The 25,135-nt window shown below is 48.8% G+C and overlaps 1 protein-coding gene across 1 annotated transcript in view; it reads left to right on the forward strand.

The window, feature by feature from the left end:
* ADAMTS14 (ADAM metallopeptidase with thrombospondin type 1 motif 14) overlaps positions 1 to 25,135 on the forward strand; it is a 107,729-nt gene that overhangs the window by 57,954 nt on the left and 24,640 nt on the right. Inside the window, exons 4-10 of the mRNA XM_020975199.2 lie at positions 11,818 to 11,901; positions 13,248 to 13,404; positions 15,067 to 15,172; positions 16,329 to 16,472; positions 17,478 to 17,610; positions 20,387 to 20,500; positions 22,830 to 22,978. Coding sequence (XP_020830858.1) covers positions 11,818 to 11,901; positions 13,248 to 13,404; positions 15,067 to 15,172; positions 16,329 to 16,472; positions 17,478 to 17,610; positions 20,387 to 20,500; positions 22,830 to 22,978 — 887 coding nt within the window. The remainder of the gene's footprint in view (positions 1 to 11,817; positions 11,902 to 13,247; positions 13,405 to 15,066; positions 15,173 to 16,328; positions 16,473 to 17,477; positions 17,611 to 20,386; positions 20,501 to 22,829; positions 22,979 to 25,135) is intronic.

The following is a 25,135-nucleotide window of genomic DNA, read 5'->3' on the forward strand; positions in this document are numbered from 1 at the left end:
ATTGTGCTGAGGATACAAATACAAAAGCAAATTTAGCTCCTGCCCTCAAGGAGCTTATATTCTAATGGGAAGAAACAATATACATAGAGAAGAGGTGGTCTTGGAGGGGAGCTTTAGTTTAAAAAATTTCAGGGATAGTGAGTGGGGACATAGGAGAGTAGGTTGGCAATCCCGTCTAGGAACCTTGGCAGAGCTGATTTAATCAGTCCATGGCTTCAGCCAAGCTCTGTGATCCTATGGAAGAAGAGAAGAAGGCTTAAATAGAGAAGGAGGCTCTTCCCACCATCTTGGCAGTGCTTGGGTGATAGGACTTTTACACCAGCACAGGATCTGGAAAGCTTGGTCTAAGGCCATTCTCAGTGGCCATGAGCGTGATCCCCAATCAAATTTTAGTACAAAGGGCAGTGGGCTTAGAGTCAGAGGATCCAGATTTTTATCCATTCCCTGCCCTCATCCATGTTTCCTCATCTGTACTTTGAAGAGGTTGGACTTCATGATCTCTAGAGCTGCAGACTCTAAATGTGTGAGGCTGTATAATCTGGTTTGATTGCCTAGGCTCCAAAGCAGTGATCTCTATTTCAACTCCTCAGCCTTTGGCTTCCTTTTAACTAATGATCCTTTTGTTTACAGTATTGTCAAGTCCTTGCTCTTGCAGAGGAAACAGGCCCAAAGAAGAGTGACTTTCTCAAGGTCATACAGCTGAATAGCCGAACCCAGATTCAAATCCACATCTTCTGACTCTAAATCCAGAACCCTTTCCACTCTACCCAGATTAATTTCCAATGTTCAGTGCATATTAGCTCTATGACCTTGGGAAGGGTCACTTTGGGTTGATTCTTTCACACTTGCTCTCTCACAGTGGGCCAAGGCTTGGAAAGCTGGGAAGTAGGAGGCAGCCTGCAGGAACGTGCAGAAAGCCTGGGTGATGTTGAGCTGTGTGACCTTGGCTAGCTCCTCCCAGGGCTGCGGCTGCTGCCCTGGCTGGCAGCTAGAAGGGAAATGTGGGGCGCCAGGGGGATGGGTCCTGGCTCAGCTTTCCAAGCCCTGGGTCTGCTCTCCCTTGAGTGATGCCATTTCCGGAAGGCTCACATGAACTCTGGGAATCCTGATGTCATAAATACTGCAGAGTGTCTGGCACACGGGAGCGAGTGATAAATGCTGGCCATTGTTACCTTTATGAAAGGGACCCTGTTGGGGTGAGGCAGCCTGAACAGAGAAGAGAAATGGGGCTCTCAGGAGTGGCTGGTGGGGTGGAGGGTGAACCAGCCTGGGGCATAGGGCTGGAGGGGCAGTGGCCAGCCAGGCTACAGGGAAGTCCCCAGGGAGCCAAGGAGAACAAGGGCGTCTTTAAGAGGGATATAATAAACACCCGGTGTGAGCCCTTTGAAGCTCGGAGCCCTGAACCAGAGACTGAGGAAGCAGCACCCTCAGAGCTCTGCCCATGCTGCCCCATCTCGGCTCTGGTTCAGCCTCCAGCAGCTGGGAAAACGGATGGGAACTTAACCCCGAGGCAGAGCGAGGGAGACTTCTGGGCTGTGGCTGAGGATGGGGTAGGGGTCCTGCCCCTCTCCCTAAGCTCAGCCACAGAATCAGAGAACTTCAGAACTGGAGGGGCCCTCAGAGACTGCCCCATCCAACCTACCCTTGAAAAAGAGCACCCTCTTACACCCCCAACAAGTGGCCACCAAGGACTGCTGCCCCCAGTGCCTCCCAGGCAGCCCCTCCCACCCGGGTTGGTGAAGCCTGAGTGGTCTCTTTGCCACCACTTTCCCCCATGACTCCTGTTTCTTCTTTCTGAGGCCAAACAGATCAAGTCAAATCCTTTTTCTTTTCTTTTCTTTTCTTTTCTTTTCTTTTCTTTTCTTTTCTTTTCTTTTCTTTTCTTTTCTTTTCTTTTCTTTTCTTTTCTTTTCTTTTCTTTTCTTTTCTTTTCTTTCTTTTTTTTAGTGAGGCAATCGGGGTTAAGTGACTTGTCCAAGGTCACACAGCTTGTACGAGTCAAGTGTTTGGTCTGAGGCCGGATTTGAACTCAGGTCACCCTGACTTCAGGACTGGTACTCTATCCACTGCGCCACCTGCCCCAAGCCAAATCTTTTTTCAATGTGCAGGCTTGCAAATACTTCTAAGATTTTCCACCTCTGATGTTCTGTGTTCTAAGGTCTCTCCCAGTTCTGATGTTCTGTGTTCTAAGGTCCTTCTACTTCTGATGTTCTTGTTCTAAGGTATCTCCTAGTTCTAATGTTCTATGTTCTAAGATCCTTCCACTTCTGATGTTCCATGTTCTAAGGTCCCTCCCAGCTCTGATGTTCTGTGTTCTAAGATCCTTCCACTTCTGATGTTCTTGTTCTAAGGTCCCTTCCAGCTCTGATGTTCTGTGTTTTAAGGTCCTTCCACTTCTGATGTTCCGTGTTCTAAGGCCCCTCCCAGTTCTGATGTTCTGTGTTTTAAGGTCCTTCCACTTCTGATGTTCCGTGTTCTAAGGCCCCTCCCAGCTCTGGTGTTCCAAGGTCTCCCCTGGCTCTCATGCTCTGTGTTGTCTGTCCTCAGGGCCCACATCACTTGGATATCATATGCCCTTTGATCTTCCAGCCTGACATTCAGTGAGCCGATAGCTCTGTGTCAGGCACCTGTTCCAGGGTTGAATGCATTTGGAAACTGCACAGGGGTAGAATCAGGAGGAGGAAATTGGCCATCTAAGCCTGGAAATCTGCCAACTCAGCTGCACCCTTGAGGGGGAATGATTTCACAATGGGAGGAAATTCCCTTTTAAAAACCGTTTTGCCTGGATGCCTCCTTTGGGCTGAGTAGCCTTAGCTTCTTTGGGGACCTGAGATTCATCCTTTCACTGCTGAGAAGGGGATATTCAGGCCCAGCACAGGGCAGGGGCTGCCTTGTAGAGTGCATGCAGCAAGGTTTCTCTCCTCACCTCTCTTCCTCCTTCCCCTCGGGGCCCAGGCTCTGGCCCACCTCAAGCCCAGGCAGCTCAGGGTGAGTATATGAGAAACCCAAGCCCTCCACTGATCATAGAGGAAAAAACTCCTGCCAAGCCTCCTGCCAGAGGAAGCCAGGGCAAACAGCAGCAGCACTCTGACCTTTGAGTCAGTCCAACTTAAGATCTGAAGGGCATCCTGGGAGGGATTATACGAGGGTTGAAAGGAGGGGGTTTCTTGAAGTCAGAGGGAGAAACATAACATGCTACAGCCAGGCCTTGGACACCCGTCTGCTGTTGAATGTGGGATTCTTCTTCTTCTTCTTCTTCTTCTTCTTCTTCTTCTTCTTCTTCTTCTTCTTCTTCTTCTTCTCTTCTTCTCTTCTTTCTTCTTCTTCTTCTTCTTCTTCTTCTTCTTCTTCTTCTTCTTCTTCTCTTCCTCCTCCTCCTCTTCTTTTCCTCCTCCTCCTTCCCCTTCTTCTTCTCTTCCCCTCTTCTTCCTCCCCCTTCCTTTTCCTGTTCCCTTAAAGTTGAAAGGGAAAGTATAGGATGGGGAAGGCACGTTAAGAGAATGCTTATGAGAATGGACACATAATCTTAGTGGACCACAAGCTCAATATGAATCAGCAACGGGACCAAAACAGTCAAAGCACGTTTAGGTTGTGTTAATAGATGCGGAGTGTCCACAATGAGGGAGGTCATTGTCTTGTCCTGATCTCCTGTCCTGGTTAGGCTCCTTAGACAGGATTAGGTTTTATTCTGGGCATCCTATTTGATGAAGGGCATTGACTGGCTGACTTGTGCCCTGAGGAATGTGGCCAGGGCGATGAAGGGACTTGAGACTATATGAGGATCAGCTGAAGTGATGAATTCGGGATATTTATCTGGAAGCATAAAGACTTACGGGGAGGCTGAGGCTGTCTTCAGGTGCTCGGCTAGAGGCAGCTGGTGTGGTGCAGAGAGTGTTGGGTCTGCAGCTAGGAAGGCCTGGGCAGCCCCTGAGTAACTCTGTGACCGGTAACTGACCTGGGCCTCCATCGCCCTAGCTGTAAAACGAGGGGTTGGACTAGTGGCCTCTGAGAGCCCTTCTGGTTCTCGATCAGTGATCCCAGCCCAAGCCCCCCCTCATTTTACACACAGGGTACCAAGGCCCAGGCAGGTAAAGTGATGGCCAGAGGGTGCTTGGTTGCCAAGGGGCAGTGCCAGGATTTGAACCGAGGCTGCCTGCGTGCAGGGCCAGGGCTCTTTCCGCTCGGCTGTGGCTGCCGAGTAGGTGCTCCCAGGCAGGAAGCTGCTGGGCTCACACACTCTTCTGCGGTGCCAGGGCTCTGCATGTGCAGAGGGAGGGACTCCTGCCCGCTCAGGAGGGCATTCCCTCCCCACCCCAGCCCAGCTGGAAGCCCCAGGTCATCAGCCACACAGTCCAGCAGTTAACCATACCCCCTGGCTGACGCCACTTGTTATAACAGCCCCTGGCTCTGGGCCACCGTGGTGCCTCCCACCCCTTGGCATGGCTCAGAGCCCAGCATTAAGAAGGCCACGGCTGAGTAAGTCAGATCCAGAGCTGGACAGGGGAACCTGGGATGGCAAACTTGGACCTGGGAGGGACTTTGGAGCTCACCTAGTCCAGCCCCACCGCCATTGAACAGATGAGGAAACTGAGGCCCAGAGAGGGTACACAGAGGATCATCTGGTCCGACTCCCCTCTGTGAACAGATGAGGAAACCGAGGCCCAGAGAGGTCCAGTGACTTGCCCTGGTAGAAGTGGGATTTGAACCCAGCTCCCTTGAGTCCAGATTCAGTGTTCTTTCCAATATTCCGTGCCACCTCCCTCAGGTCCCTCCCTTCCTTCCGTCCTCACTGCTGCCCATTAGCTCCAGCCATGATTATTTCTCTGGACACTAGCCCCACAGGCAGGTTTCTGATCTGCAGTCTTTTGACCCTCAAATTCATCATGCACATTACTTTCAGACTGGTCTGTGATTCGTCAGACATTTATTGGGCTCCCATGATGTATGACGTACTGTCATTTTAGTACATGAGTGTGACCATTTCATTGTTTTGCTCAAAGCCTTTGTCAGCTTTCTGTTTCCTACATAATAAAAGCCAGCCTTCTTAGACTGACATTCAAGGCCCCAAGCTTCCTTTCTTGGATCTCAAACTATATATACTGTATACCCTATCCTAGTGCCCAGGCCCATTCTATGTACCATACGCCAGCATTCTGGGGAAGAAAAAGGGAGCAGATGTGCTGAATGTCTGTTGATCATTCATTCATTATTTGTTTATTTATTTATTTATTTATTCATTTTTTAAAAAGACAATTGGGGTTAAGTGACTTGTCCAGGGTCACACAGCTAGTAAGTGTCTGAGGCCACATGTGAACTCAGGTCCTCCTGACTCCAGGGCTGGTGCTCTAGCCACTGTGCCACCTAGCTGCTCCCCCCCTCCCCCATTCCCAGTGATCTTTACAAGGACATGGAGACCAACTTTGCTTGGCACCAGAGAACAGAACTAGGAATTATAGGGGGGCAATTCCAGAGATGAAGACAGGCTGTACAGGGGAAACCTTCTTAACCAGCAGAGCTGCCCAAACATTGCATTTTGCAGTATTGCCTGTCTGTTCCTTCTAGCCTGGGAGAGGATGGTCGGTCAGTCAGTCCACACACGCTTACTAAGGACTTATGTTATGCCAGGCACTGTACTAAGCCCTGGAATAGAAAGAAAGACAAAAGCAATCATAAAGATATAGAGACTAACGGACAGCTAGGTGGCACAGTGGATAGAGCTCCATCCTTGGAGTCAGGAGGACCTGAGTTCAAATCCGGCCTCAGACACATACTACTTACTAGCTGTGTGACCCTGGCAAGTCACTTAACCCCATTACCTAACCAAATAAAAACAAAACAAAACAAAACAAAAAAAGAAATAGAGGCCAAAAAAAGAAAGAAAGAAGGAAAGAAAGAAAGACATAGAGACCAGCTAATCATAATTCCATTAGGGGGTTTTCATCCTCCCCTTTTTCTATTCTTTCCTCAGTCTTTCCTTATCAAGAGTCCCAGCCATTAGACTGTTGCACTGTGTCTCTCCACCACCCAGGCTTACCATCAGTAAAATGGAATAATGCAGTGCTAGGATTAGAGTCACAGAGCTAGAGCTAGATGGGACCTTAAGGGTCATCTAGTATTAATCTCCTCCTTTTATAGATGAGGAAACTGAGGCCCAGAAAGGTTAAGTGAGTTGCTTAAGGTCACACAGATAAGTTACAGGGCCATGATTTGAACTCAAATTCCTCTATTTGACTTCAAATCCAGTGCTTGTCCCCCCAAGCTACCCTGCCTCTTGGAGAGTGAGAGTGAACATTGGCTTTATCGTTAGAGACTAGGAATGAATTCTATCCATTCTTGATGTTGTGGGGTCAGCAGACAGGGGAACAATCGATCATGCCAGCAACCCTAGCAGGGCTTCCAGAGGTGGCATGGCATTCTAAGGCTGCCGAGAGATTGGTGATTTGGTGGAAGGAGAGCCTGGCAGGGCACTGGGAGCTGCAGCTTGGTGAGAGGAGAATATTTAGTCAGAGTCGAGGGAGGAGGGAGTGCTGGGGAAGAGTCCAGGACTTGGAGAAGCCCAGAGAACTCGGGCTTGGGTCCTCTCCCTGGAGTCGTCATTGTGGTACGCGGTTGTGTTTACAGGCGTTTGGGCTGGTCTGGGTCATGCCTGCTGAATGGCCCACACACAGCCTGGACCGGCGTGAAGAGTGAGTGCTGACGGAGCACAGGAGTCAGAGCCAGGCCAGGCCTGCCTGCCTGAATGGTACCAGCTGAGCTTGAGGCCTGCAAGATGGGAGCTGGAAGGGGCTTCAGAACTCAGTGTTACAGCTGGGAGGCGAGGCAGACAGGGAAGGGAAGAGGGAAAGCATTTATTAAGCACCTACGATGTGCCAGGTACTGTGCAAGAGGCTTTATGAATATCATTTCATTTGATCCTCACAACAACCCTGGCAGGTGGCTGTTGTTATTATCACCATTTTATTGTTGAGGAAACTGAGGCAAATGGTGGTTAAGTGACTTGCCCAGGGTTGCAGTTAGTAAGTGCCTGAGGCATGATCTGAGACAGGACCGGATAAGAGGTCTAAAGCTGAAAGTGACCTTAGACCTCAGACAGTCTGAGCCCCCTCACTTTACAGATGAGGAAACTGAGGCCCTCGGAGGTTAAATAACTTGATCAAGGTGATACAGGTAGTGATGGGTCAGGATTTGAACCCAGGTCCTCAGAACTTATTTAGGCTAATCTCGTTTAGTAGGACAGGAAACTGAAACCGATATTTGGGAAGAGACTTACTCTAAACTCCAGAGGAGTATAGAATCGTTTAGTTACACAACGGAAGTTCCATCTTAATACAGGGTGTCCCCAAAGTCTTCACGTCATTTTAAGCTATTAGAGCTCCATTCCATGCATCCATACAGTCTTCTGGGGTTAAGTAGGCACCTAGCTCCTGTCCCAGCTTGGCACACATATCTGGCCAGCATGATTGACGTGCTTCAAATCCTGTTCCTAGAGTCCTCTTTCTCCTCAAATATGGTACCACTGGAGCCAGTACTAGTGGCTTGCCTCAGTCTATAAGTCCTCAAAGACTGTACCCTATCCCTCCCACTCCAGCCAGGGAGACAGAGTCCAAGTTGATGATGGTATGCTCACAACAATATAGGGTTGCTAATTCAACCCTTCAGTAGGGCTGCCATCTTGTCAAGGCGGGCACTTTCTTCTCTGGTGCAGATTATAACTTATCCACAGTTTCAATCAGTCAGTCAATCAACAAACATTTATTGATTTGCTGTGCTAAGCATCAGGGATACTGTACAAAGAAAAAGTAAAACTTGTCTCTGCCCTCAAGGGGCTTACATTCTCTTCCCCACTATGGTTCCTTCCCATGTCCTCCTATCAGTCCTCCCTAGAGGATGTACTAAGTTCATTGGAAGTGTCCCTCTGATTCATCTCCTATGGACCCCTTTAGGCATGTCCTCAATGATGGCTCCTGCATCACTTCTTAAGCAAGCCCTCATTGCTCACAGGCTTCACCTCCTTCCACCCACCATGCTTCCTTCCACTGATCTCTCAGCTTGTTAATTTGATCCCTTTGAGATTGTGATGTTCCCTGGTTCATGGCCACATGGTGTCGATGGGCAAGTACTGATAGTTAACAGATGGGATTTTATAGGAGTGAGAAACCTGGGATCATGTAAAGCACAGCATGGTTTAATAAATGTGAAAAACCTCATCTCCTCTTCTTCTTGTCTTCTTCCTCCTCTTCCTTCTTTTCTTCCTCTCCTGCTATCTCCTCCTCTTTACTCTCTTCCTCCTTGTCTTTCTCTTCCTCCTAGTTTTCCACCTTCTCTTCCTTCTTTTACTCTTCTTCTTCTTCCTCTTCTTCTTCTTCTTCTTCTTCTTCTTCTTCTTCTCCTTCTCTTCCTTCTTCTTTCTTCTTCTTCTTCTTTTCTTCTTCTTCTTCTTCTTCTCCCTCCTCTTTTTCTTCTCTTTCTTCTCTCTTCTCTTCTTCCTTCTTCTTCTTCTTCTTCTTCTTCTTCTTCTTCTTCTTCCTCTCCTCCTCCTCCTCCTCCTCCTCCTCCTCCTCCTCTTCCTCCTGTTAAATTCTGGCCCAGCTCACTGTCCCTCAGTAAGGGCTATCCACTCAGTGGCCTTCCCATCCTACAGTATCTGATAACTGGTACTTTTCATCCATTTGGTTTGGCCAGTGTAGAGGCTGGGCATTCAACTGAGACGGCTTTGTAATGGATCACAGGATCCTACATCTAGGGTTGGAGGTGGCTATCAAGCCCATGCCCCCTCACTCTACAAATGAGGCAGCCGAGGCCCAGAGAGCACAATAAAATGTCTGAGGTCACCCAGGTAATAAGTGGCACATCTAGAATTTAAACCTAGGTAATCAATCTAGAGCTGGAAGAGATGCCGAAAGTCATCTAGTCCAACCCCCTCATTTTGCAGATGAGGAAACTGAGTTTCAGAGACGTTAAGTGTCCTGCTCAAGGTCACACAACTAGTAAATGTCAAAGACGGGATTTCAGCTCAGGTCCTCTGATTTGAGAACCAGAGTTCATTTCATGGTCCATGCTGCTCCCATAGCTCCTGTACCTTGGGCATACTCCCACAGTATTCCCCGGTCCCCTTAAGGGGGCAGGGTGGTTCAGTGCAAGGAGTTTGGAGCCAGGTGATGGAGCTCCATTCCTTGTTCTACCACTCACCTAGTCCCTCTGGGACCTTTGGGAATCATTTCATTTCTTTAGATCTGTGTCTAGAAGACGGGCACGCTTGGGCTAGATGGTATCTCAGGACCCTTCCAGTGCTCAGCTCATGACTCTATCTACCCCTAACCCAGACGTGGTGGTGGGAAGCTCACTGCAATTTAGTACGTATTTATTAAGCACCTATTATGTACGAGACACTGTTCTAGGTGGCACTGTAAATAGAGCGCTGGGTCTGGCGCTCAGGAAGACCTGAGTTCAAAGTCAGCCTCAGATACTTAATAGCTATGATATATTGGGCAAGTCACTCTGTTTGCCTTTGTTTTCTTAACTGTAAAATGGGAATAATAACAGCACTTTGTTCCCAGGGTTGTTGTGAGGATCAAATGAAATATTTGCAAAGCACTTAGAACAGTGCCTGGCACATAGTAGGTGCTTAATAAATGCTCATTTCCTAGCCCTTATTCCTCGTTGTTCTAGGTGCTGGACTCAGGGTCTACAAAGACAAAAACAAAACAGTTTTTGCCCTCTAGGAGTTTACCTTCTACTGGGAGAACTCAATACCAATCCAACCAAATACATACAAAGTTATAAAAAATAAATTCAAAATTCGTTTTGCTTGCCATACATATTTGTCACAGGTTTATTTTTCTCATCTTCTTAATGAGTGGGGGAAGAGAAGGGAGGGAGAGAATTAAGAACTAAAAATAAAATTTAAAAACAATTCAAGAGGGAAAGTTCATTGACAGTTCAACACTCTGGGCCACATTTTCATCATTCATAAAATGAGGGGTTTAGAATAGATGATCTCTGAGTCCCATTTTAGCTCTAAATTCTATGGTATTGGCAAAAATAGTTCTGTTTCTATATTCCCAGCAGGGGGATTACTGGGTCAAAGGGTGTGGTCAGTTTTGTGATCTCCTTTCCATTGCCAAATTGTTTCCCTGGAAAGATTGCAGCGGGTTTGCAATTACATCAGCAATGCATGTGTATACCTGTTTGTCCACAGTCTCACCAACATTGAAGTTAAAAAAAAAAGAAACTCATTGCTATTCATTTTTGCCCACTAGGTGAGTGTGAGCTTGTTTTACTTTGTAGTGCTCTATTAAGCTGAATATTTTTGTGAATGTTAACTTAGAGGCTCACAGGTTTAGAGCTAGAGCAGAACATTGAAGGCGTTTAGTCCAAACATCTCATTTTATAGATCAAGAAACTGAGGCCATAGAGGAAAGTGACTTGCCCAAGGTCATAAGTAGGGTTGGAGGTAGCATTTGAACCCAGAGCCAATGCTCTTTCCACTCTCCACACAGCTGCCTGCTCCAGTTTGTGTTTCCTCTTTGGTATATTTATAGTCTTTGCTACTCCATATTCTAGATCTCAAGTTCCTTCTAGTTCTAACATTTTGTATTTTATGTAAGGGGTCCCTCTCAGCTCTGACATTCTACATTCTAAGGTCCCTTCCAGCTCTGTTATTCTATGTACTGTATTCTAAGATCCCTCTCAAAGCTGGCGTTTTGTGTCTTATCATAATGTCTCTCAGGCTCAGACTCTTCATTGGGAAAATGAAGATAATAACAGCACCTAAATCACAGGGTCATTGTGAGGAGCAGATGGGATGGCGTGCAGTGCTTGGCAGACCTTAACACACTCTGTAAATGTCAGCTCTGACTATTCCCGAGATGAGCAGACTTCTAATTTTGGAAGAATTGATGGGTAAGGAACACAAGGCAGTGAGATGAGTGAAATGGCGTGCTGTAGTGGAAGGAGCTGTGGACTTGGAGTCAGAAGCCCAGGGTTGGAGTCCAGGCTAAAAGGCTCATTCCTGAGCAACTTTGGGGAGTTCACTACTCCTCATTGGCCTGCAGTCTCCAGGCAGATCAGCTGAAGGAGTTGGACCCTCAGAACAGAGATGGTCAGAGCTGAATGGGCAGTTAGAACTTGGAGCCGATCAGACAATTGGAACATAGAACACAGCACATCAGAGTTGGCTGGAAGGGCCCTTAGGACATGTCAGAGGCTGCTAGACCCCTTGATAAAGTAGAGGCTGGAGGCAATGAGATGAAGGTGAAGGAAAACAAAGGGGGAGACAGCCTAAGATATTGGACATGGGCATGGTTTTCCTCCCCTTCTCTTGCACAGTTCATTGATGGCTGCAGAGATAACTTAGTTGAGAGCCCAGCATCTTCTACTGGGCAGGTAAAGAAAGGGAAAAGCGGTAATAGATAAGAGCGCGCCAGAGCTCTGATTTGGGCAGAGGATCTATCCATGCCAGCTCTGACACTGACCAGTTGTGTGACCTTGGGCAAGTCCCTAACCCTTTCTGGGTCTCAGTGTCTTCATCTGCAAAATGAGCAGTTTTACCTGGAGGGTCAGTGTGGTGTAGTGGAAAGGAAGCTAGTATGGATTTGGAAGGCCCAGGTTCAAATCCTGGCTCTTCTGTTTACCTGAATGACCTTGGCCAAATCCCTTCCTTTCCTAGGAAATCAGTTTCCCCACCTGTAAGATGAAGGGAGCTGGATTAGATCATCTTGAAAGCCTGGGATAAACTAGCTCCCAGAGCCTTACAGATTGACTTTGACTTCTCGTCTCTGCATGTGCTAACCCACGTTTCCTTCTTTCTTCCTCCAGGTGGATGAGATCTACCATGATGAATCCCTGGGGGTGCATATGAACATTGCCCTGGTACGGATGATTATGGTGGGTTACCGACAGGTAAGTGCTGCCATCAGAGCAGGAAAGCAAGCAGGCATCAGGTCAGCCCCAGGGGCAGAGCAAAGGCTGCCCGGGCAGGAGTGTGCCAGTATTACGGAGGAGAAACCTGTCCCACATTTGGAGACCTGGGGAGGCAGCAGCATGGCAGTGAGAGCACTAGCTCCAATGTTGGAAGTCCTGGTTCCAATCTCTCCTCTGATTCTTACTGCCCATGTGACCTTGGGCAGGCCCCTTAACTTCCCTGGGCCTTGGATTCCTCAACTGTAAAAGAGGCGGGTTGATCTAGACGATCTTTGAGGGCCTTTCTCGTTCTTACTTAATGGTCCTGTGATCCTATGAGATTTCATATTCTCTGCTAGCATGTTACACCAAAAAGAGAGGCAGAGAACATGCGTTCACATCTTAGCTCCCTGCTATGTGACTTTGGGCAAAAACACTTCACTTTCTGGACCTCAGTTTACTTACTTGTAAAATGGGGACCAATCAATCATTTAAAGAACGTTTCTTAATCACCAGGCACTGTGCTAGGTCCCAGAGACACAAAAGTGAGACAACCCCTGCTCTTGGGAGCAAGGATGAGAATTCTGCTACTATCGGTCTCTCAGGGTTGTTTTGAGGAAAACGCTTTGCAAATGGTGAAATATCGTAGACATGGGCTCCAAGATCTTTAATATAGATTTTTTTTTTCCTGGGAAGTCAAGACTTACACATGAAACAACTGAAAGAGAGAAAAATATGTGACAAATGATTTGAGTGAATGTAACAAGTACCAGCGAATCCTGGTGCTATGGGGAGGCAGGGGGGCAGGGAAGGGAGAGGGTAATGATGACTTTGGAGAGCAGGAGGACATCCTGCAGAAGGCATGACTTGACGTAGACCTTGAAGACTAGGTAGGGTTTGGGATGGACAATGAAGAGTGCTGAGGGCCTTCTGGGTGGGAGATTGTTTCTTTGGGATCCAGGTAGGGACTGGAGAGGATTTCCCAGGAGAGCTCTGAGGTGTTCTAAGTGGTCTTGGGTGGGATTGCCCAGGGTAGCCTCATGGACATTCTAGACCTCAAGAGCCTCTTCAGACTTTGGCTCAGGATAATACATTTTTGGGCTGTCAGGAGCGGCAAAGGCCAAACTTTCCATTTTACAGGTGAGGAAACTGAGGCCTGGAGAGGTGAAGTAATACTTGCCTAAGGTCACCCAGGTAATGTCAGAAGTGGGGTTGACCCCAGGTTCTCTGATTCCTCACTCAGTGCTCTCTACACTTTGATTGGACCAATTGTCTTATAATGCATCATGGCATCCACTCTCCCAAATTAACCCCTCTCTGGTTCTCTACCCCCAAACTCCCTCCAGTCTCTGAGCTTGATTGAGCGAGGGAATCCGTCCAGGAGCCTGGAGCAGGTGTGCCGCTGGGCTCACTCCCAGCAGCGCTCGGATCCTGGCCATGCCGAGCACCATGACCACGCTGTCTTCCTCACGCGGCAGGATTTTGGTCCCGCAGGTATGCAAGGTACTGTACTCCCCATAGAGAGGTGTGTGCAGCTGGCTAGAGGGGGAAAAAAGGACGGAGTAGACAAGAGATGACCCCCCCCCCAACCCTGCACATGCCCACTTCTCTAACCCCCCTCCAGGACTAGAGGGAGGCTTTTTCCAGGTCCTTCCCAGACTCTTCCAATGCACAGATCAGGAAGGTTTGAAAAATGTTGTTTGCTGTTAGCAGAATCAGGGGATTTCTTGGGCACTGGACGAGGATGGTGTAATTCAGAAGGTGCCTCAGATGGCGGTCAGAGAACCTCGGTGTAAATCTCGCCTCTGCTACTGACCAGCTGGGGACCAGTCAGTTCTCCCGTCTCTGAGGTCCCCACTAACTCTCTGTCCTAAGATCCTACGCCAAAGGGAGGCCGTGGGCATGGAGGGTGACTGCTCCCGAGCTGGCAAAATCAGGAAAAGAAGCCAGTGTCATGGACTTGGAGTGTTCAACCTGAAGCTGTTGGTTCTGAGTTCAAGTCTTGGCTGTCCTATTTACTGCCTGGGTGACCTCGGGGAAATGACTTAACCTCTCTGGGTTTGCTCCTTTGTAAAATGGGAGATTGGGCCAGATGGACTCTGAGGTCCTCTCTCATTCTGGCTGTTACCTGTTGTTGTTGCATTCATTCATTCATTCATTCATTCATTCATTCATTCATTCATTCATTCATTCATCACTTATTAAGCACCCAGGCACTATGCTAAGGATACAAAGAAAAGCAAAAATTTCACCCTGGCACATATTTATTTCTTTAATAACACTTTATGGTTACAAAGCCCTATCATCACAGTAAATACCATGAATTTTAACCCCTTATTACAATGAAGAAACTACAACCCACAGGCACTAAATAACTTGGCCAAGGTCAGTAGTAACACATTTGAGATTCGAACCCAAGCCACCGTTTCTGCTCTTTTGGGGAGGAAACTAAGGCCCAGGAGAGGGCTGGGATGTGGAGTCCCACTCCAAAGCAGAGGAGATCTGGCCAGAGTACAGAGTTGTTGTTGTGTGTGGGGGGTTTCTTCCCACCGCATACAGGGAGAGTGATAAGCACATATCAGGCTCTTCTTAAGGGCCTGCTGAATTCATTGGACCAAATCATTCACTACTTTCTGAACTGACTCCTTGTTAAAGAGGCAGCTGGGGGTGTATTAGAAAGAGAGCAGTACCAAGAGTCAAGAGAGTCTGGGGTCTGAATCCTGTCTGGGTTACCTTGGCCAAGTCCCTGCTCTTCCCTCAGCCTCTATTTCCTCATCTATAAAATGGGGATATTAACACTAGCACTATCTGTATCTCAGGGCTGTTGTGGATGTGGGTGAGGCTTTGGCCTAGAGTTTAATTTACATTTCAATGATACATCTCTCTCTCTCTCTCTCTCTCTCTCTCTCTCTCTCTCTCTCTCTCTCTCTCTCTCTCCCTCCCTCCCTCCCTCCCTCTCACTTCTCTCTTTCTTTCTCTCTCTCTCCCCCTCTTTCTCTCCCTCTCTCTCCTCTCTCTCTCTTTCTTTCTCTCCCCTCTTCCATCCCTCCCTCTCTCCTCCCCTTCCCCCTCCTCTTTCCCTCTATTTCTCCCTCCCTCCGTTTGCTCTCTCTTTGTGTCTCTCCACCTTCCTTTTCTACTCCTGCTCCCCTCCTCTTGTGGCAGGGTATGCACCCGTTACTGGCATGTGTCACCCCCTGAGAAGCTGCACCCTTAACCACGAGGATGGCTTTTCCTCTGCCTTTGTGGTGGCTCATGAAACTGGCCATGTGTAAGTGACCCCTTCTCTCCCCCCACCCAGGTCTCTGGCTGGGGTGGGGCCACAGGGAGATGGATGGAGGTTACCTGGCAATGGCCAGGTGACGTTGGAATGGTTTGGAAGCTTCCTTGTAAGCCTAGGGAGGCAGGGAGATGCAACTGTTATCTCAGCCACCTAGAAATTTGTGTAGCTTTTCTCCAGAGCTGGGTGCTGCCTGACCTTGTGACTCAAGTTTCTTAACCATGAAATGGGACAATAACACCAGCCCCCGATACTCACTGTGAGCCATTTGGAAACATTCCAGCCCAGGTTGCTAGATGAGGGTGGATGTGTCCTCCAGCCTGGCACACGATTCCATGGTGTTCAAGTCATTGCAGCGTTCCCAGGGTCCCAGGAGTGGGGGCTAGAAGGGATCTCGGGGGTCATGCAGCAAAGTCCCCTCATTTTACAGAAAATCAGGGCTCATATTTATATAGTGATTTAAGTTCTACAAAATGCTTTCTTTATGAGAGCCCCGTGGGGTTGGGGAAACTGAGCTCCAGAGCAGGCTTGTGATTGGCCCAAACCCACATAAATAGTAAGAGGTAGAGCCAAGATTTGAATTCAGATTTAGAAAGTCAGTGTTATGATATTTCAGAGGGAGGGAGAGCTCACTCCCTTTGGGTTGGGAAGAACAGGGCAAGATTCCTGGAAGAAATGGACTTGAGCTGTGTCTGCCTTGATTAGTGGAGAGATTTTGGAGAGGAGAGAAGGTAGTGTGTTTGAGGTTGGGGGAATGGCGTAATCAAAGGTGCCGAGATGGGAACCAGCTGAACATGGTGGGTCTGTGTGTGTGCGTGTGTGTGTGTGTGTGTGTGTGTGTGTGTGTGTGTGTGTGTGTGTGTGTGTATGTGTAATGGGGGATTTTGGTTGGGGTTGGCTGGTTAGGGAAGGGATGCAGACTCACCATTCCTCTCAGGAGCCATGGGGAGGGACAGGGCTTCTCCCACCACCACCCCACCCCATTCCACGGTCTGGGAAGTGGGAGCGCTGAAGGAATTTGTCCAGGGTCCCACAACAAGGTGCCCCTGGGTGTCACCCACTGGACCCTCCTGCCTGCTTGGGCTGCCCTCTCTGCCATTGCTGGGGAGCATCCTGGCGGAGCCCAGTTCAAGGGCCTTTCTCCTAGGCTAGGCATGGAGCATGACGGCCAGGGGAACCGCTGTGCAGATGAGACGAGCATGGGCAGTATCATGGCACCACTGGTGCAGGCCGCCTTCCACCGTTACCACTGGTCGCGCTGTAGCAAGCAGGAGCTGAACCGCTACATCCAGTAGGTGTCTCCTTCCCTCCCCCACCCCACGGCCGGTGAAGTGCACGAGGGGCCCAGAGCAGGACCCTCATAGTTTAGTGCGGGTGGTGCCATATTTGGTCTGGCCCTAGTGTAGATGGAATAGGAAGCCACCCACATAGTATGACCTGAGACACTTGGCATAGAATCCCAGACTAGCCCAATGTGGTTCTGTCCCTCTCACTTGCCTCCCCTACCATGGTGATCCTTTATAGCTCTAAATGACAGCTCCCATTTCTGCAGTGCTGGCTCTCTTAATGACCCCTTGAGGTGGGGGGATGTGTTATTACCCCCATTTTACAGATGAGTGAACTGAGGATAAGAGAGGTAGAGACTTGCCCAAAGTCACACAGGGAGTGTCAGAGGTAAGATTTGAATGCAGCTCTTACTGCTGGTCTCAGAGGTTTCCTGCGTTTGGCAGATAACCCTAAAGAAAGAGATGACCCCTCTTTCCAAATCCTCTGTGATGGAGAGCTAGGCTATAACTCAGCCTAACCTGAGCTCCCACCCTGGGCTCACTCACCTTCCCAGCTTCTCATGGCCTCAGGGATCTGGGCTTCTGCTAGGCTGAGTCTGCCCAAGTCTACATGAGTTGGCTGAGGCCTACAGAGCATCCTGGGGGCCTTTCTGTCACACATAGCATCCTAGGGGAGGGTTGGCTGGGGTGATGTGTGAGAGGCTGGAAAACACAGATGGAGGAAGACAAGTGTGTCAGGGAAGGGGTCAGACCATGAGAAGTTTTGCCTAGTTTGGCCAAGACCCAAGTGAGAGGGAAAGGTGGGGTGGGTGAGGTGCAGACGGGACTTCTTGCTGACCTCCACTGAAAGCAGTTTCACCATCTGCCAGCTTGAAGGGAGGACAGAGGAGGACAGAGGGGCAGACTTGGGGATCCTCACTTTGGTCCTGGAGTCCACAAAGGGCATCCCTTCCCTGCAACAGCCAGACCCAGCTGACTGCCCTCTCCCCTGTCATCCCTCATGTCCCCAGCTCCTATGACTGCCTCCTGGATGACCCCTTTGAACACCAGTGGCCCCAGCTGCCAGAGCTTCCTGGGATTGATTACTCCATGGATGAGCAGTGCCGATTTGACTTTGGTGTTGGCTACCAGACCTGCACAGCCGTGAGTACCGGTCCAGCCCAGCCCAGGTCCTGCCTGGCATTGCATCTGCAGGGACCGCAGCCACACAGTGGCCTTGGAGGAAGGAGGGGGACACGGGCTGGGCCTATGGGCCCTCTCCTAGCTTCCTTTGCCATTGAAGGAGTCAGGTCCCAGGCAGAACTGCGGTTTTCTCATCTCTAAAATGAGACGGTTGGAAGAGATAATCTGTAAGGAGCTCTCAGGGCTGACATTCTATGTTGTAGGATCTAAGATCCTTCCAGTGCTGACATTCTAGGCAGGTAGGTAAGTAATAAGCATTTATTAAGTACCTACTATGTGCCTGGCGCTGTATCAAGTGCTAGGATATAAATACAAGCCAAAGAAAGGACATTCCCTGCCCTCAAGGGGGTTACGTTCTAGTGGGGGAGTACAACACATGCCATTCATTACAGAGATATTACAGATTCAGGGGGCAGAATAATTATGTATATATATATATGCCTATATTGTGCATATATAATTATATATTATATGTGTACACCCCCCAATACACACATCTCTCTCTCTTTCTCTTCTCTCTATATTCTCCTTCTGTCTCCTCTTTCATTCTTTCTTTCTCTCCTCTCTCCTTTGTTCTCTCTCTCTCCTATCTCCTCTCTCTCTCTCTCCTCTTCTCTTCTCTCTTCTCTTCTCTCTCTCTCTCTCTCTTTCTCTTCTTTCTCTCTCTTCTCTTCTCTTCTCTTCTCTTCTCTTCTCTTCTCTTCTCTTCTCTTCTCTTCTCTTCTCTTCTCTTCTCTTCTCTCTCTTCCTCTCTCTTCCCTCCCCTTCTCCTCCTCCTCTTCTTCTTCTTCTTCTTCTTCTTCTTCTTCTTCTTCTTCTTCTTCTTCTTCTTCTTCTTCTTCTTCTTCTTCTTCTTCTTCTTCTTCTCCTTCTTCTTCTCCTTCTCCTTCTCCTTCTTCTCCTCCTTCTCCTTCTTCTCCTTCTCCTTCTCCTTCTCCTTCTCCTTCTCCTTCTCCTTCTCCTTCTCCTCCTCCTTCTTCCTCCTCCTCCTCCTCCTCCTCCTCTCCTCCTCCTCTCCTCTCCTCTCCTCTCCTCTCCTCTCCTCTCCTCTCTCTCCTCTCCTCTCCTCTCCCTCTCCTCTCCTCTCCTCTCCTCTCCTCTCCTCTCCTCTCCCCTCCTCCTCCCTCCTCCTCCTCTCCTCCTCCTCCTCCTCCTCCTCCTCCTCCTCTTCTTCTTCTTCTTCTTCTTCTTCTTCTTCTTCTCCTTCTCTTCTCCTTCTCCTTCTCCTTCTCCTTCTCCTTCTCCTTCTCCTTCTCCTTCTCCTTCTCCTTCTCCTTCTCTTCTCCTTCTCTTCTCCTTCTCCTTCTCCTTCTCCTTCTCCTTCTCCTCCTTCTCCTTCTCCTTCTCCTTCTCCTTCTCCTTCTCCTTCTCCTTCTCCTTCTCCTTCTCCTTCTCCTTCTCCTTCTCCTTCTCCTTCTCCTTCTCCTTCTTCTCCTTCTTCTCCTCCTCCTCTCCTCCTCCTCTCCTCTCCTCTCCTCTCCTCTCCTCTCCTCTCCTCTCCTCTCCTCTCCTCTCCTCTCCTCTCCTCTCCTCTCCTCTCCTCTCCTCTCCTCTCCTCTCCTCTCCTCTCCTCTCTCCTCTCTTCCTCCTCTCCTCTCCTGGCACGTTGGGATGCCCCATCTGTGGACATGTGCTTGCACTTTCTGATGAGGTCTCTGATTGTTTGTTTTGCCCAGCTGTTTGACTCTGTTAGAGGAGCTCTCTCAGGAAGTGGACACAATCTATAAATATTTGTAACGAAAAAATGAAACACACCAATACGTCAATGACAAAAAAAGATGACATGTGCAGGGGAGCTAAAGAGTAGGGGATTGAGATGGAGGTGCTCATGGATGGCTGCCTACGAGTGGGGGCTGGCCATGTCCCCTCCCCAAAATGGAGACCCTGGAAGATATTCGCCAACGGGAGAAGGGGGCTGGCGTGGCAGAGGGCCGTTCCAGGGTGAGAAGGCAGTTGGGTCGTGGTGGTGACGTCTGAAGAGTAAGAGGCACAGCTGGGAGGGGATGGTCAGAGAATCCTAGATTTACAGCTGGAAGGGTTTCAGAACCATTTGGTCCAACCCCATTTTACAGATGTGGAAACTGAGGCCCAGAAGGGTCATGACTTGTCAAGGCCACACAGGGAAACGATAGAGATGGAAGAATTTGCACCCAAATCCTCTGGCTCCATATTGAATGCTCTCTCTCGCTGGGGCATGCTGGTTCTTCCATGTTTCTTCCAGCTCTGATGTGCTGTGATTCTCCTGTCCTCTCTTCTCTGGTTCTCCGCTGAGTACAAGAAGAAACAAGAAAATTGTGGGGAATTTATCATTTGTTGGGGGGGGAGGGGAAGATGAGACTTGAGGACAAGAGGCAGAGGGTGGTGCAGCCTCAGGGACTTGGGATTGAAAGGGACCTTAGAGGACGTCCAGGCTGAGCTGGAAGGACGATGGATTTATAGTCAGGAAGGCCTGAGTTCAAATGCAACCTCCGATACTCCCTAGCTGTGTGAACCTAGGTGAGTCAGTTAAACATGGTGTGCCTGTTTCCTCATCTTTGCAAATAGCACTTGCCTTCCAGGGTTCTTGTGAGGAGCAAAGGAGATAATCATTGTAATGTGCTTACCACTGTGCCTGGCTCATAGAAGGCGTTATAGAAATGCTTATTCCTTTCCCTTCCCCCATTTTACAGATGGGGAAACTGAGCACATTAAATAACATAGCTCGTAGGTGTTTTTTGACATCTGTCTTGTCTTGCAGTTCAGAACCTTCGACTCTTGCAAACAGCTGTGGTGCAGCCATCCTGACAATCCGTACTTCTGCAAAACTAAGAAAGGGCCGCCCCTGGATGGGACTGAGTGTGCCTCAGGCAAGGTACCCGACGCCCAGCGGCGGGTGGGGGGCATCAGGGCAGAATGCGAGCCCGTGATAGGGAAAGCCAGGAAGCCTCTGGGCACTGTCACGCTCCCCTCCCTTCCCCCTCTCCTCTCTCTCTTTTCCTCTCTCTCCCTCTCTTTTCTCCTTCTCTGTCTTATCTTTCTCCTGTCTCTCTTTCTCTTGCTCTCCTCCCTCTCTTCTCTGTCTCTCTCCTCTCTCTCTTTCTCTCTTCTCTTTCTCTCTCTGTCTCTCCTTTCTGTCTTTCTTGGTCTGTGTCTTTCTTTGACTGTCTTACTTCTCTCTCTTTCCTCCTCCCCCTCTCCATTTCCCTCCTCCTTCATACACACACACGCACACACACATGCATACATACATATAGCAAACTAGGGAACCCCAGGAAAATCCTGTGCCTCCTGCGGATTGAGTGGAATTTTGAGAGAATGGGTTGGGAGTGGGGGGAGTAGGCCATCTCCGTTTCCTTGCCTGGGAGACTGAAGTCTGTGTGTTTGTTTTGTTCCTGAGAGTTTTGGACTAGCTTCAGGCAGTCAGCCTTCGCTCACCCAAGTCGGTGCCCAGAGCCTGGCGCGTGGTCCCCTGGAGCTGGTGCTGCCTTGGAATCCTGTTAGCTGATCCCCAGCAGCAGGGCCTCTTTCCCCCAGTTGGTTTTGGCCTTATGTCACGTAGCCTTCTGGCACAGGCTGGGCAGACATGTGAGTCTGGGGTCTGAGGCTTAATCATCCTGTGACCTTGGCTAAGCCATCTCCTCTGTAAAGTGAAGGAGTTAGATTAGTGGTCTTTGAAGTTTCCTCCAGGTCTGATGTGTTAAAAGTGCTATTGATGCGCAGAATACTATTGTCATTATTATTATGATACCACAGCTAGGTGACACAGCAGATAGAGCACTTGGTCTGGAGTTAGGAATACCTGAGTTCACTTACTAGCTGTGGAACCTTGGGAAAGTCACTCTGCCTCACTTTCCTTAACTACAAAATGGGGATAATAACAGCACCCATCTCCTGGGCTTGTTGTGAGGACCAAATGAGGTAGTTTTTGCAAAGTGCTTCACACAGAGCCTGGCACATAGTGGACACTTAATCCGTGCTTCTCCCCTCCCCTCTCCTCCTTCTTCCCTCTTCTCGTCTTCCTTCCCCTTCCCCCTCCCCTTCGCCCTCCCCTTTCCCCTTCCCCTCCCTACCCTTGCACTCAGCCCCTTGCTGATCCTGGGGGATTCTTGTGAGCAGAGGGATTGGGGCTTTGCAGTCTGAAGGAGGACAGGGTGCAGGCCCTGTTCCTGCTACCCCATCACTGCCCTATTTGTTAAAAGAGGAAGCTGGTGATCAGGACAGAAAGGCACAGGGGATATCAGCCCCCATCTACCTTTCCACCTTCCAGCACCTCTCATTTCTTCCTGCCTATCCAAGCAGACACTCCCCATCTTAGGCAGGCCTAGCACTCTGTGCCCTGTGGTCGCTGAACGGTTCGTGGACAGGATCAGTGGACGCGGCCTGGCTGTGTGGCCCTGGCCAAGTCACTTTTCCCTTTGGGTTTCTTTTCCTCCTTTGTCATGGGAGGGCTTTCTGCTCTATTGAATCCAGCTGGCCTAAGTTTGAGATCAGAGAAGGGGGAGGGGGGCGCTTCTTGGTGGGGTGAGCTGCTAGCTTTCTTGGTTGGAGAGGACCCACCCCAAATGCCTGGGGCTGAGCCATGACTAAGACTTCATGCTGGTCCTCCCAATGGCCGAGCTTTCCCAAGAGATGACGTGGGGCGACTCTCATGTTCCATCTTCCCACTCACAGTCTGCAGTAGCCAATGACGTGGGTAGACTTTGCCTTGTTGTCCATCTCTCCTCCGCCTCCATCCTTTCACTCCCTGCCAGCTCTTCCCCTCTTGATTCTGGTGTAAGGGAGTGAATTACAACAACCCTCTTTCCCTAATGCTTTAAGGTTTACAGAAACACTTCCTTGCAGCCACCCTGAAAAAAGTAGGCTACTGTATTTTTATTATCCCCATTTTACACATGGGGAAACTGAGACTTACAGTGATTCACTCAGGGTCACACAGCTCCAAAATGCATTCCAGATCTGGGGTCTGAACTCAGGACTCTTTGACCCCACATTCATCATTCTCTCCTTGACATTATGCTTTCTGTCTATGAAGACAGAAGACCCCACACGTCACTTCAGAAAGGATGCCAACCAACCTTGAAAGTTTCTTACAAACCAAAGCAAATTGTAGGGATCTACTTTGTCATCGTGTTGGCCCCTCAGTTGTGAGTTGGGAAGAGTCAGGCCCAGGGGTGACGCTCAAATCCTCTCCTTTTTCCCAGTGGTGTTTTAAAGGCCATTGCATCTGGAAGACGTCAGAACAGCCCTACGGCCAGGATGGCAGCTGGAGCTCCTGGACCAAGTTCAGCTCCTGCTCCAGGACGTGTGGGGCCGGGGTGCGTTCCAGGAGCCGCAGCTGCACCAATCCTCCGTGAGTCCAGCCCTCGCCCTCCAAGCTGGGATTGGCCCAAGGTGGGAGGGTGAGGCAGGAAGACCCTCTGGAAGGGGCTGAGATGAAGGGAGAGGAAACTCCATAAGCTATTTACTAGTTGTGGGATCCTTCCCTTCTCCATGCCTCAGTTTTTCTTTCTTTTCTTTCTTTCTTCTTTCTTTCTTTCTTTCTTTCTTTCTTTCTTTCTTTCTTTCTTTCTTTCTTTCTTTCTTTCTTTCTTTCTTTCTTTCTTTCTTTCTTTCTTTCTTTCTTCTTCTTTCTTTCTTTCTTCTCCTTCCTTCTTTCCTTCCTTCTTCCTTCCTTCCTTCCTTCCTTTCTTTTATGTAAAATGAAAGGGATGGATTAGATAGCTTCTAGGATTCCTTCTAGGTCTAACATTCTATTTCTATGTTCTAAATCTGTTCCCAACGCCAACATTCTATGTTCTAATGCTAAGCTCTGATGTTCAAGTTCTAAGCTTCCTTCTAGCTTTGATGTTCTCTGTCCCAAGGTCCTTCAAAGCTTTGACATCCTATTTTCTAAGGCAGTGGTGTCAAATTCAAACAGAAACCTGTGGCTGGATATTAATTTAGAAAACCACAAATTAATGGATATATTGTATAATATTTTTATTTATTTTGCATTTTATTATGGTTCAGGAAGTGCTCAGGAGTGGGCAGTGTGTTTGACACCTCTGTTCTAGGATCCCTCCCAACTTAGACGTTCTAGTTCTGTTTCCTTCTAGCTTTGATATTCTGTGTTCTGAGGTCCCCCAAAGCTTTCACCCTCTGTGTTCTGAAGTCCCTCCCAATTCAGATATTCTAGGTCTTGAATTTTCCTATGATGTGGCTTACACTTCATAACTGTTGAATGAATGCATGGGTCAGTGAATGAATAGGTCAAATAGATATGGAAAGACCAAGGAAACTGACCAGTCATCATTGCAGCCTAGGATTTAGTCTCAGACAAGGTGACAACATGATATGGGAGTGCCCAGATATCTTTAAAGGCCAAGGATGTACCTCCCAATGGCCTTTTATACAAAATCCACTTTGGGATCTGTTGTCCATGAATTTATCAAATCCCCCTTGACCACCATCATTTTTTCATCACAGGCTACTTCACAAGGAAATTGGTTTGGGGAGCTATTTACCTACTCCCTCCATGAAGCTGGCCATGCTTTTCTTTGCCCTAAACTTCCCCTCCTTTCAGGATATGTGGACTTGGCCATGAAGTCCTCCCTGCTTTTCTCTCCATCCTACTTCATGGTTATGTAGGCTTCTAGCTTACTCTTTATCAGCCTTTATCTTTCCAGGCTGAATACCCCTGCCTCGTTCCTGAGTGTCAGCCTCGCTTGCAGCCCCAAACCCTCCATCTAAATCCTGGCTCAGACATTTATAAGCTGTGTGATCTTGGGTCTGTCTCTGTTCCTTTCTGCTTCTCAGTTTTCTTATCTCTAAAATGGGGATAATAATCCTGGCTATTCCTGCCTCAAAGAGTTGCTATGGAGAAAGCACCGGCAAAGCGTCAGCTGTCATAATTTCCGATGGCTTTCACAGGGAGGGGGCACCCACCTGAGGTCCAGAGAGGTGTGACCTCTCAAAGCAATTCCATTTCTTTAGATGGAGCCCTCAGAGATTCGGAATCTCTCTACTCTGAGAGGGCAGCAGGCCTCAACCATTGCTTAGTTCTTGGTTTTTTTTTTTTTTTGTGAGGGCAACTGGGGTTAAGTGACCTGCCCAGAGTCACACAGCTAGTGAGTGTTATGTGTCTGAGGCCGGATTTGAGGCCGGATTTGAACTCAGGTCCTCCTGACTTCAGGGCTGGTGCTCTATCCACTGCACCACCTAGCTGCCCCCCATTGCTTAGTTCTTGATGATCACCTGGGAGCGCTTAGGTTTATAGCTGTAGAGCTGGATGGGACCTTAGTGGCTATCTAACCCACCCACCCCACTTTACAGATGAGGAAACTGAGGCTCAAAGGGGGTAAGTGACTTTCCTGAGGTTACACAGGTACCAAGAGGCAAAGGTGGGATTGGAACCCATGTCCTCTGCTTTGTGCTCTTTCTACTGCATTATGTCATCTTTGAATCATAGGATCTTAACATCAAAGAGTTATGAGGGACCTTCGATGTCCTGTATTCCAGTTTACAATTC

This window comes from Phascolarctos cinereus, unplaced genomic scaffold (assembly GCF_003287225.1).
Source record: "Phascolarctos cinereus isolate Bilbo 61053 unplaced genomic scaffold, phaCin_HiC Scaffold_3;HRSCAF=262, whole genome shotgun sequence".
NCBI classification, from domain to species: domain Eukaryota; kingdom Metazoa; phylum Chordata; class Mammalia; order Diprotodontia; family Phascolarctidae; genus Phascolarctos; species Phascolarctos cinereus.